This window comes from Notolepis coatsorum, assembly GCF_963971535.1.
Source record: "Notolepis coatsorum genome assembly, contig: SCAFFOLD_1064, whole genome shotgun sequence".
Lineage (NCBI taxonomy): Eukaryota > Metazoa > Chordata > Actinopteri > Aulopiformes > Paralepididae > Notolepis > Notolepis coatsorum.
The window spans coordinates 30,560-44,264 of record NW_028170636.1 but is presented as its reverse complement, the minus strand read 5'-3'; the positions used below and the strand labels follow the sequence as shown (position 1 = coordinate 44,264).

The 13,705-nt window shown below is 42.7% G+C and overlaps 1 protein-coding gene across 4 annotated transcripts; it reads right to left on the bottom strand.

Moving 5' to 3' along the window:
- Window positions 1-3,532: 3,532 nt before the first annotated feature.
- On the bottom strand, window positions 3,533-12,215 carry LOC311248478 (macrophage mannose receptor 1-like). 4 transcript variants are annotated; one of them, XR_014620951.1, is made up of 5 exons: window positions 12,117-12,215; window positions 11,154-11,346; window positions 10,365-10,448; window positions 8,872-8,992; window positions 3,533-4,256 (listed from the first exon to the last, which is right to left on the bottom strand). XR_014620951.1 is itself a non-coding variant. In XM_084339353.1 (4 exons), the coding sequence occupies exons 1-4, from the start codon at window positions 12,118-12,120 to the stop codon at window positions 4,253-4,255; spliced, it is 285 nt and encodes a 94-aa protein (XP_084195479.1). In that variant the 5' UTR covers window positions 12,121-12,215; the 3' UTR covers window positions 3,533-4,252. The 4 variants fall into 4 exon arrangements, 1 of the variants encoding a protein (XP_084195479.1); XR_014620952.1 differs by having other exon boundaries at window positions 8,880-8,992; XR_014620953.1 differs by having other exon boundaries at window positions 8,872-8,966.
- Window positions 12,216-13,705: the final 1,490 nt, after the last annotated feature.

Here is a 13,705-nt window from a genome sequence, read left to right as displayed (position 1 = left end):
TGATCCTTGCGAATGAACTAGCTAGGTACCCAGCTAGTTCATTCGCAAAGACACATTAGCTAGCTGGGTACCCAGCTAGCTAGGTCATCTTTGCGAATGAGCTAGTTGGGTACCCAGCTAGTTCATTCGCAACCTGCGAATGAACTAGCTGAGATGAGTAGCAACGTCTGGGGGCGGACGTCTAGGGGCGTGGTACATGACGCAGATGCTGGTATTTGCATTTCAATGACAGGGCACATTTGATTGGGTCATTCTGAAGTCTGGGGGCAGGGCTAGGCATACAGAAATACGCTACAGCCCTTTCCGTGCACCCTGGATCTGTTTATAGTCCCCAGCTCAACAAATTATGTGTTTTAAAATATGTTGCGACCTTGGATTGTTGTTAAAAACGGAGGGATACAAGCTAAGGTGTGGGGGAGTTGGCGTATATAAGTTGATTGCTTTAAGAACGGAGAGAAATGTCGTATTTACGCTGTTTAAAACGGGCTGATGGACGAAAATCTTTGGTTTTAGCTAATATTATGTGTTTTAAAATATGTTGCGACCGTCGGATTGTTGTTAAAAACGCAGGGATACTAGCTAAGGTGTGGGGGAGTTGGCGTATATAAGTTGATTGCTTTAAGAACGGAGAGAAATGTCGTATTTACGCTGTTTAAAACGGGCTGATGGACGAAAATCTTTGGTTTTAGCCTAACGTATGGGTGGCGTTCAATTCGCGAGCGGGTAAGGGGCCTACGTAATGTTTAAAGAACAACATCTAAGGTTATGTGGAATTTACAAATCTAGATGTGAAGAAAGATTTTGAAAAGATGTTTTAATTTTCTTTTAAATTAGATAAGTTGCCGGTGAGGAATAGTTAAAGGACGTGGCGAGGAAAGGACGTGGCGAGGAAAGTTGACGTATGTTCGCTTCCGGTTTGCGCAATGAGCTCTGGGTATCGTAGTTTTAGTGTTTAATAATAATAACTAACTACTACACAATTAGTATGTACGTTTATTATCTTTGTATTGCATGTTCTTTGCATGTTGTGTTCACATCAACCTGCAAAGGGACTAGATGGAAACCGTTTATACAGTAACTCATCGCGCAAACCGGAAGCGAACATACGTCACGGCCGTGGTTCAAGTTTGCAGTTCCTTTCAAATATAGTTGTGTCTCAAGATTCAACGTTACAGTAGTAGAGTAGAGAAATGTTAGAATGTAATAGGACATGTATGGCAATCTGTCTGACAAGGATATGCGAGATTTGTTGATAGAAAACGGAGAATTGAAAATGATTTGAGAGAATATACTGTATTAATCCCCAAAGGGGGAAATTGATTGCCACCAGACGTATGTAACATAAAACACAAACAAAAAAAATATTATAATAGAATACGGCAAAGTGCTTCCAGACAACACATATGGATTAAATAAATTAAATAACACAGTATATATATTCTCAATGGCTTTCTTGCAGGGATGTACAGAAGATTCATTTGAGATGGCAGCGATCTGCCGATACTGTAGAATATTAATACAATAATAATAACTACTACACAATTAGTATGTATGTTTATTATCTTTGTATTGCATGTTCTTTGCATGTTGTGTTCACATCAACCTGCAAAGGGACTAGATTTGTATTACTGTATCTCTATCTCTTTGTATTTAAATGTTCTTATAATTTTTTTATGCTTGCTTATGCCTGTATGTTCTACTGTTGTGAAGCACTTTGAACTGCAACCTCTGTATGAAAAGTGCTATACAAATAAAATTATTATTATCCCATCACTGTCAATGGATGTCTTATTCTTTGACTTTGATACAATGGATATGATTTCTGCTTCACTGACATTTCCCAAAAACATAGACTGCAGTACTTTACTATCTCCTCTCCATCCTTCCTGTAATGGTTCATCGTGTTTTTGAATGGCATCTGCCAGATTTGGCCCCACATTCACAAAAAAATTGTTGAATTCATTAACCACCTCATTCATGTTTTTTATAGTCTTACTATTACTAATGAAATGGCTAGGCATTTTTATGGACGCTGATTTATTTCCCATTACCTTATTTATTATTTTTATTTCCGCCTAACAATCTATTGTAATAATCTTTCTTGGCCCATCTCATAATGAATACTAACTTATTCTTATACACTTTGTATTTAGTTTCAGCAGCCTTTTTTCTACATTTGATCAAATCTCTATAGTTTGTTTTTCTTTTTACATGCATTCTCTAACCACTTTGTTATCCATGGTTTTATATTGTCATTACTTTTTTGTTTATGTTGAACCATTGGGCAGTGCCTATCGTAAAGTGTCCGATAGATATTCAAAAAAGTATTGTAAGCAGCATTGACGTCTTCTACATAGACCCCCCTTGAAATGTATTAACGAAAATGTGTTATCTAATACTATACATTCACTAAATTGTTACTCCGTATAATAATTACAATTGGCTTCAATGGAATTAAACACGTCTTTCTGGGTCGATATCGCATTCAAAGTCTTGTATTTTATCGCCACATAAATATTCGTCTGTTGATTCTGTCATATTTCATGGAATATATATATATTCAACTGCTTTGCATTTCAAGTCACCGTCGACAAACACAGCTGCAGGTAGGATTGCATCCAGCTCACTCAATCAGAATGGAGTGATTGACAGTGTCGAAGGCCTTTTGTAGGTCCAGCATGACCATGCCGCAGTATTTGCCTGCGTCCACCTCTTGTTTGATGTGGTCGTTCAAATAGAGCAGGTGAATTGATGATGAATGAATGAAAATGGGGGACCCTGATGTAAACAAGACGAAAGTCTTTCTCTGGTCTGCATCCCCTTAACAATTGTATGTATTGAGCTGTACTGTACCCATTCTGCAATCTGTTAATAAACTTTTCAATCAATCAATGTGTCAGTGGAGTGGGATGTTCTGAAGCCAGATTGGAATTCGTAGATTAGATTTTTTTCCGCTAGGTACTTTTCGACCTGTTCGTAGACTATTTTTTCCATGACTTTCGAGATGGAGATAAGAATAGAAACAGGGCGGTAGTTGCAATGCAACATGACCGAATGATTGATTGAAAACTGTATTAACATATTGCAGAATGGGTACAGTACAGTACAGCTCAATACACACAATTGTTAAGGGGATGCAGACCAGAGAAAGGCTTTCGTCTTGTTTACATCAGGGTCCCCCATTTTCAATTCATCAGGACATATATGACATACATGACACACAGATAGACAGTACTGCTACATCTATACATTTATGACATACCAGATTTACCAGATTTGCAAATACAGTACCGTTTGTGATACAAAAATAGTCCAGAAAAGAGAGTATATACATTTGACGTAGAAACTGTACATTGGAGGAGGTTGGGTAGGTGGGGTGGGGGGGGGGGACTGTACATTGGAGGTGGTTGGGGGGGGGGGGGGGGGGGGTCACCCCTACATACGATAAAGACTTTTCCGGTCCTGTCTTTTTTGCTACAATGATGACAAAAGTGCTTGCTTTCAAAAATAATGTTTATTTAAGAAACCGGGAAACACATTTGTGTGTATATGCAGGCTATATAATGCATTATTAACAGGTGTTTCAGGTCTAAATGGCTTAGTACTGTTGACATTACACTGCTTGTAGTTATTAGTAAATCAAATAGCATTAATAATTACAGAAAATTATCACTAAAGTGCTATCTGTTGCAGCTGCACATGCAGCTGCACACTTTTCCATAAAAATAGCATATTTGTATAAGTGTGACCATTTCTCAAAAACAGAAAATCATGTATTTTTTTTAAATACAGAAAAGGATCACTAAAGTGCTATCTGTTGCAGCTGCACTGCACTGTTCTCCATAAAAATAGCATATTTGGATAAGTTTGACCATTTCTCAAAAACAGAAAATCATGTATTCTTTTTAAATACAGAAAAGGATCACCAAGTTACCATTTCTCAAAAAATATAAATAAATACAGAAAATAAGCACTAGTTCACTCAGTGGAAATTTCTAGCTCAATGCGAGGTCTGCTGCTGCCGGCTAATAATACGGTCAATACGTGGGGAGATCTTTGACAAGGCAACACGCATGTCATCCTCAAGGCTCAACTTGGCCCTATATTTTGTTTTCAGAGCCGTCATGGATGAAAAGCCAGCTTCACACAGATATGTGGTGCTGAATGGTATCAACACCTTAACTGCTGCATCATGAGATACCCGACTTTCCAGTTGGTGTAGTCCACGACGCTGTTGTCGATCCAGTGCCACTCACCTGAAATAAGGAGAATCGGGATGAGATAATACTAATGCATGAAAAAACAGGTTTCAAGAGACTAAATTAAGTTTCGCATAGCGAAAGCTGGTAAGTAGCCACACACTATACCGAGCGACTGAACACTCGTTTCTCAAAGCCTTCCGTCACTTCTAGAATGGACTACAAGTAGGGCTGGGCGATATGACGATATTATATAAATATCGGGTACAGTTCATTAACGATACACTTTTTCAACGTATCGTGGATATCGTGATGTTTTGCCCAAGAGGATTGTGTCGCGTCAATCTGTCCACACGTTACTCGTTCATATCTCAGCCTGTGCTGAGATATGCCCATTCCGCGGTCTGTTAATAAAGTTTTCAATCAGACAGATGTATGGAAAGGCTTTTATTATAACATTCGTTGTAGTAAAATCATTATGCCTCATTTAGTCAAGCACTGGTCTCCTACTCGACGGCCGCGGGGAGCTAACGTTAGTAGCTTTGTTGATGTTTAGCACACGGGACATTCAGGAAGTCAAACGCTTGCCGATTGGTGCTAAGAACAGCAGGGCGGGTGCAAGCGGTGTGACGTCATTGGCAGACTCGACTGTCAATCAAAATGATTATGTTTCCGTCAGAATGAATGAATGAAAACTGTATTAAAAGGTTGCAGAATGGGTACAATACAGTACAGGAGGATGAAGACCAGAAAAAGACTTTCGGCTTTTTTACATAAGGGTCCTCCATTTTCAATTCATCAAAACATTTAGAGACATACATATATACAGTAGTTTCATAAAAATGCTAAAATGCTATTTATTGATTGATTGATTTAAAACTTTAACATATTGCAGAATGGGTACAGTACAGCTCAATACATACAATTGTTAAGGGGATGCAGACCAGAGAAAGACTTTAGTCTTGTTTACATCAGGGTCCCCCATTTTCAATTCATCATATTTCATATCTAAATCATATAATATCTCATATGCAATATATAATCTAATAATCTAAATCTAATATAAAAATGCTAAATGCATGGGTATTTTATTTTGTCTTTAATGTTAGCTTGCAAACTCAAATACTGTCTTGGTAAGCCTCATAATGAATTGTTTGGGGTAAAAAAGAAAAACATCGTGATGTGTATCGTGTATCGCCGAAAGGTCAGAAAATATCGTGATATCATATTTAGGCCATATCGCCCAGCCCTAACTACAAGTGTTTTGTTGATTTACATCCACATCACTATTCATTCATCCTTATGCTGTTACTGCCGTCGGATTAGACTTTATTTGATTGGAAGAAGATCCCTCTGGAAAGAGTCGGGATTTGATGCAGGATATCGGCGGTATTATGCTAATTATATTTGTATTTTAACTAACCAGGTCGCAAATTAACCGCAAACAATAAAAATATTTTAGTTTGATCGCCACCGCGGTTGACCGCAGGCACTCGCCCACTATGGATCAGCCCACGCAAAATTTGTGTGTGTGTGTGAGAGAGACAGAATGAGGGGGAGAGAGAGGGGGAAGAGAGAGAGGGAGAGAGAAAGGGAAGGAGAGAGAGGGAGAGAGAAGGAGAGAGAAAGGGAAGGAGATAGAGGGAGAGAGAAAGAGGAGAGAGAGGGGGGAGAGAGATGGAGAGGGAGAGACACAGTGGGGGAGAGATAGAATCTGACAGACAGAGAAATACACTTATTTGTTTGAACTGTATTATCCCTCGCCTGTTACACTTTGTGCATGTGTGAGAGAGAGAGAGAGAGAGAGAGAGAGTGTGTGAGATGGAGAGAGTGTGAGAGAGATATGGAGAGTGTTCATTCAGAGAGTGTTTGAATGAAGTACATTTGCTGAAATACAGTTGTTCTTAATTTTCACAGTTGTTCTTCATTTTCTCACTTGCTATGTGAGAATGTTAGTTATTATGTTCTCAATTCCCCTTGCATTGTTTGAGAATTGTGTGGAAGAGTTTGCTAGTTCTAGTACCCCTTTCGTACAAGTTAACAATAAATAATGGTATTAGGAATAACCACTGGGTTAGTATATTAGGACAAGTGCATGACAGTAAGGTTAGTTAGGGTTAGATATATTTATTAATTGTATTTCAGATATTGGTTGAAGAAGTGTGTCTTTAGTCGACAGCAAAAGATTGGATGAGTTTCGGCTGTCCTAACTGTGGTGGGAAGTTCGTTCTACCATTATGGGGCAAGGACTGAGAATAGGCGGCTTCTCTTTGATGACCCTCCCGGAGCTTGGATAGGAGTAGGTCTGAGGCGGCCAGAAGATGCAGAGCGTAGGGGTCTTGAGGGTGTGTAGTTAGAGACCATTGACCGGAGGTAGGCGGGAGCCGTTCCCTTTGCCACACGGTATGCTAGGTCGAGGGCCTTGAAGCGGATTCGTGCGGCAATGGGGAGCCAGTGCAGGTCCCTAAGAAGTGGGGTGACATGGGCCGACTTCGGTAGGTTTGAGATCAGGCGGGAAACTGCGTACTGAATGAGCATGTAACCAACAAGCATCTGTACGGGGGACTACCAAGGCTGAGCGACAAGGTGGCATCCAGGAGGATGAAACTTGCAGGTCACTGCCCCCGACACCAGGTACTTCCGACTAGCAAGCTGGTGCTCTGGGAGCCGACACACGGGCCCCGACCAAGAGGACGTCCCACACCAAGCTGGTGCTCTGGGAGCCAACACACGGGCCCCGACCAAGAGGACGTCCCACACCAAGCTGGTGCTCTGGGAGCCGACACACGGGCCCCGACCAAGAGGACGTCCCACACCAAGCTGGTGCTCTGGGAGCCGACACACGGGCCCCGACCAAGAGGACGTCCCACACCAAGCTGGTGCTCTGGGAGCCGACACACGGGGGCCAAGAGGACGTCCCACACCAAGCTGGTGCTCTGGGAGCCAACACACGGGCCCCGACCAAGAGGACGTCCCACACCAAGCTGGTGCTCTGGGAGCCGACACACGGGGGCCAAGAGGACGTCCCACACCAAGCTGGTGCTCTGGGAGCCGACACACGGGCCCCGACCAAGAGGACGTCCCACACCAAGCTGGTGCTCTGGGAGCCAACACACGGGCCCCGACCAAGAGGACGTCCCACACCAAGCTGGTGCTCTGGGAGCCGACACACGGGCCCCGACCAAGAGGACGTCCCACACCAAGCTAGTGCTCTGGGAGCCGACACACGGGCCCCGACCAAGAGGACGTCCCACACCAAGCTAGTGCTCTGGGAGCCGACACACGGGCCCCGACCAAGAGGACGTCCCACACCAAGCTGGTGCTCTGGGAGCCAACACACGGGGGCCAAGAGGACGTCCCACACCAAGCTGGTGCTCTGGGAGCCGACACACGGGGGCCAAGAGGACGTCCCACACCAAGCTGGTGCTCTGGGAGCCGACACACGGGGGCCAAGAGGACGTCCCACACCAAGCTAGTGCTCTGGGAGCCAACACACGGGCCCCGACCAAGAGGACGTCCCACACCAAGCTAGTGCTCTGGGAGACAACACACGGGCCCCGACCAAGAGGACGTCCCACACCAAGCTAGTGCTCTGGGAGCCAACACACGGGCCCCGACCAAGAGGACGTCCCACACCAAGCTAGTGCTCTGGGAGCCAACACACGGGGACCAAGAGGACGTCCCACACCAAGCTAGTGCTCTGGGAGCCAACACACGGGCCCCGACCAAGAGGACGTCCCACACCAAGCTAGTGCTCTGGGAGCCAACACACGGGCCCCGACCAAGAGGACGTCCCACACCAAGCTAGTGCTCTGGGAGGCAACACACGGGCCCCGACCAAGAGGACGTCCCACACCAAGCTAGTGCTCTGGGAGCCGACACACGGGCCCCGACCAAGAGGACGTCCCACACCAAGCTAGTGCTCTGGGAGCCGACACACGGGCCCCGACCAAGAGGACGTCCCACACCAAGCTGGTGCTCTGGGAGCCAACACACGGGCCCCGACCAAGAGGACGTCCCACACTAACATATGTAGACATACTGAGGAAGGACGCAGGTGTGGAGAGACCTACGCAACTGGTCGGATGTATGGAGGATCGGGATGATTGGAATCTCCACTGGCGAACCCGTCTGAGGACGACCAAATTAATGAATGACTACTGGTTTATTGAAGGTTCCCAACCACAGCCAAAAGAAAATCAAGGAGGCAGCCTTTGCGAATGATGCACCAAAGCCATGGAACACCCTATGGACATTAGGCTAGATCACTAAATATTTTCAAAAGTAAGCTAAATACGTACCTCGTTCACCGTAGCCTTTTAATACACTCTGCTACTTATACTCATTACATGCACAGTGATTATTGTACTGGAAAATTGAGCGATTTTATTGCACTGCACTATTGCACTATTTTATGCTAATTGCATGCTAATATTATGCCTATGTCTATTTTATGTCCATTATGTCTACATTACTGCTGTGAAGGTGCTATGCAAATTAAGTTATTATTATTATTATTATTATTATTATTATTATTATTATTATTATTATTATTATTATTATTATTATTATTATTATTATTATTATTATTATTATTATTATTATTATTATTATTATTATTATTATTATTATTATTATTATTATTATTATCATCATATAGAGATATTCAGACCTGGTGACCTCTTGCAGAGAGAGTAGTGGCTGTTGCTGCATGCTGCCGTCTTCCACGTTCGGTCCACGTCCATGTAGACAGGGCTCTACGCTAACCTTTTTCATTAGGGGCACAGGTGCTCCTAAATGAAAAAATTTAGGAGCACACAAAGAAATTTAGGAGCACAGTGAATTTTTTTCTAGTAACTGAGTTTATTAACAAACTCACATTTTTTTAAACAAAAATAAATGTACATGTATAGTAGTACTCTGTATGTGCATGTTCAAATGGGAACGGAACTGTGCAATAGCACCAAAGTCACTGGCCCACACTGTGTGTGCTAAACAAACTCACATTTTTTAAACAAAAATAAATGTACATGTATAGTAGTACTCTGTATGTGCATGTTCAAATGGGAACGGAACTGTGCAATAGCACCAAAGTCACTGGCCCACACTGTGTGTGTGTGCTAAACAAACTCACAAGGATGGTCTCTCCTTTCTCAATATGTACAAATCTCTACACTGGATGACTGGATGTGCCGCCGCGAGACGTTGTGTTTTACTACCGAATCTCTTCAGGTGCGGGTTTCCCGACACAAAGGGCGTATTGCCTGCCTGTTTCTGCAATATTTACAAAACATGACATTGTTTTCCAACTCTAGCCATGGGAAAATGTTTAGCCAATTCACGTTAAATTTGTATGTCTTCCCTCCGGCTCCAGTGGGTGTAGCATCGTTAGCTAAAGTGGGTACATTGGGTGTAGCTTCGTTAGCTACAGTGGGTACATTGGGTGTAGCTTCATTAGCTAGTTAGCTACAGTGGGTACATTGGGTGCTACAGTGGGGGTAGTAGTGGGTGTAGCCTCGCTAGCATGCTGGCTAGCGTCAGTATCTTGGTTAACTATCACCTCTGTAACATGAGCTGCCTCGCCTGACTTCTCATTCTCCGGTATCTTTCGCGCAAAATAAAAATGAATGGGCAATACATGGCTGTATTGTCTGACTCAGACACTGACGCTCATAGATATATCTATGCTGACGCTAAAAATTACTTTCAGTTTCCAGTCGCGTGACCACAGGAAACTCTACTGTGATTGGAACGTTTATGCGGCTGTGAACTGTGGGACTTGTAGTTTTTTAACGATTCTCGCAGCGGAGAAAAAAAAGGACGAATGAGGCTGTACTCTGCACTCGCCGGCCCCACTCGCACGCCGTGCGAGTACTTGATTTTGCAGGTTCGCACACACATATTTTTAGGGGCATATGCGAGCAATTTGCTCGCACTGTAGAGCCCTGACACAGGCGTCGTTCATTGTAGGCTCGTTTCTCCCCCATTTGGTGTAGCATGTCCTTCATGCTCTGTAAATAACTATGTACAGATACCGAGATGTCACACCATGTTACCTGTACCTGTTTATTGCACTATGTTTTTTTTTTTATTGGATTCTATTATATGTTGTACCACTGTATTGCACATCGTTGCGGGCAAGACCACCCGCATTTCATTGTATACCTGTATGCCGTGACAATTAAAACTCTTGACTTGACTTGACTAGGAAAGAGGCCAGTTGTCCACCCACTTGAACCGGCCGCCAGTCTGAGAAAAGAGAAGTCACAAGAGAGAACAAGATCCTCTGTGAACAAACAACTGTCTGACCCAGTGTCCTTGACCCTTTCACTGTGACAATACAGAAGGTTAGCCCTTTACTATCACACAACCGACGGCGATGCTCCATCATTAGCTCCACGGATGCAGAGCTAATGATGGAGCATCGCCGTCGGTTGCGTGATAGTAAAGGGTTAACCTTCTGTCGTGTGGCAGTGAAAGGGTTAACACATTGGTTGCCAGCCGGATATGACAATTTATCGCTTGGATGCCACCACGTTAATCAATGGGAGGACGAGCACATTTGCGAATGCATAAACTATATCTTAAATTATGGCTATGTGTCTAATACACCCGTCGCTTATCAATGACTTGCTTGCAGTCAAAGATGTACAAAACGGATTGTTTTTTCATCAGTACATTTCCGTTTTATACCGTTTTGAATACGAGTATAGTTTCGGAGAGTTCTAGTAATTTCAGAGAAATTCCACGAAAATAGCCATTTACTGGAATACACAAAACACATTGTCATTTTCCGGCTGATTTATGAATAGTTTTCAAATAAACTATAGATTATCGAGAGTATTTGTGTTCTTATGCACGATACAAAAGCGGGCTGAAAAATAATTTATTCGTGCCACGCTCAGCGCCTAACGCCACACACAGAGATAATAATAATAATTTATGGATAATAACTTATGGATCTGCAGGGTAATGAAGGCTTGTATTATCGGGTTCAGGATATTGGCCAGATATGCGTCGTCTGCTTGGCACTGCCTCCTGGCCTCGTCCCACTTCATCTTCTGGGCCACCAGTTTGAAGGAGTCATTGCCCAGCTTGTAGAAAGTACTAGGTGACACGGTTGTGGCGGGGACCACTATCTGAGAATCTGACACAATATGAAACAGTAGTTGTCTTTCAGAAACAAAAGTATGACAGTGTGTGAATGTACCTTGAAATGGATTTAAAAAGCTAGATACATACACCCTTTCACTACCACACTACCAACGGGTTAACCCTTTCACTGCGACAATACAGAAAATATCACAACTTCATTGTACATGAGAATAATATAGTCCCCTTCGGATGTATATATATTTTATTATCTCGTTTTCTTACAAAGTACTGTATATCTTTATGTCATAAACTGCATCTTTAGTACTTGTGTGAATTTAGCCGTACTGTATTGTACCCATTCTGCAATCTGTTAATAACGTTTTCAATCAATCACATCATGGGGGGAAATTAGCTAAGGTTTGATTTGTTTATTTAAGATTGCAGAATAAATACAGTAAAAACAACTGCTAATTGGGGTTGCATAACAGAGAGATAGAAAGTCTTGTTTACATCAGGTCCCCATTTTCAATTCATCATGACATACACGACATACAGATATACAGTACTGTTACATCCAGACATTTACTGTAGTTAGAGTATGGATAAATAGCTAACGTTAAATTAGGCTATCGATATACTAACGTTAGGTAACGTTAGCTAGCTAGCAAGCTATGAACAACCAGTACAGCTAACATGAACGTGTTTACCTACTCTACTTTCGTTAACGTTAGCTGACGTTATGAAAGCTATGATCTGTAATGTCAACTGGATAACGTTAGCTATTTATTCATCTATGCTAATATTGTCAGCTTATTTACTCACCCATTTTGATGTGTGTTTCTCCCGATCATTCAATACATTGTTGACGGTAGAACAATGTAGTTTGAGAAGCCGTGAGTCCGTGACCACTTCCGGTAAAACGATAGCAATTTATCCGGCAACTTATCTAATTTAACAGAAATCAAAATCTTTCTTCACATCTAGATTTGTAAATTCCACATAACCTTAGATGTTGTTCTTTAATGTGTCACAGCAGCACAAACATTCCCCACATTTAACATTCACAAACACTAAAACTACGATACCCAGAGCTCATCGCGCAAACTCGAAGCGAACATACGTCATCTCTCCTCGCCACGTCCTTTTACAATTCCTCATCGGCAACTTATCTAATTTAAAAGAAAATTAAAACATCTTTTCAAAATCTTTCTTCACATCTAGATTTGTAAATTCCACATAACCTTAGATGTTGTTCTTTAATGTGTCACAGCAGCACAAACATTCCCCACATTTAACATTCACAAACACTAAAACTACGATACCCAGAGCTCATCGCGCAAACCCGAAGCGAACACACGTCATCTCTCCTCGCCACGTCCTTTTACGATTCCTCATCGGCAACTTATCTAATTTAAAAGAAAATTAAAACATCTTTTCAAAATCTTTCTTCACATCTAGATTTGTAAATTCCATATAACCTTAGATGTTGTTCTTTAAACATTACGTAGGCCCCTTACCCGCTCGCGAATTGAACACCACCCCATACGTTAGGCTAAAACCAAAGATTTTCGTCCATCAGCCCGTTTTAAACAGCGTAAATACGACATTTCTCTCCGTTTTAAAGCAATCAACTTATATACGCCAACTCCCGCACACCTTAGCTAGTATCCCTCCGTTTTGAACAACAATCCGACGGTCGCAACATATTTTAAAACACATAATTTGTTGAGCTGGGGACTATAAACAGAACCGTGCACGGAAAGGGCTGTAGCGTATTTCTGTATGCCTAGCCCTGCCCCCCAGACTTCAGAATGACCCAATCAAATGTGCCCTATCATTGAAATGCAAATACCAGCAGCTACGTCATGTACCACGCCCCTAGACGTCCGCCCCCAGACGTTGCTACTCATCCCAGCTAGTTCATTCGCAGGTTGCAAATGAACTAGCTGGGTACCCAACTAGTTCATTCGCAGGTTGCGAATGAACTAGCTGGGTACCCAACTAGCTCATTCGCAAAATGATCCTTGCGAATGAACTAGCTGGGTACCCAGCTAGCTAGGTCATCTTTGCGAATGAACTAGTTGGGTACCCAGCTAGCTAGGTCATCTTTGCGAATGAACTAGTTGGGTACCCAGCTAGTTCATTCGCAAAATGGTCCTTGCGAATGAACTAGCTGGGTACCCAGCTAGCTAGGTCATCTTTGCGAATGAACTAGTTGGGTACCCAGCTAGCTAGGTCATCTTTGCGAATGAACTAGTTGGGTACCCAGCTAGTTCATTCGCAAAATGGTCCTTGCGAATGAACTAGCTGGGTAACCAGCTAGCTAGGTTATCTTTGCGAATGAACTAGTTGGGTACCCAGCTAGTTCATTCGCAAAATGGTCCTTGCGAATGAGCTAGCTGGGTACCCAG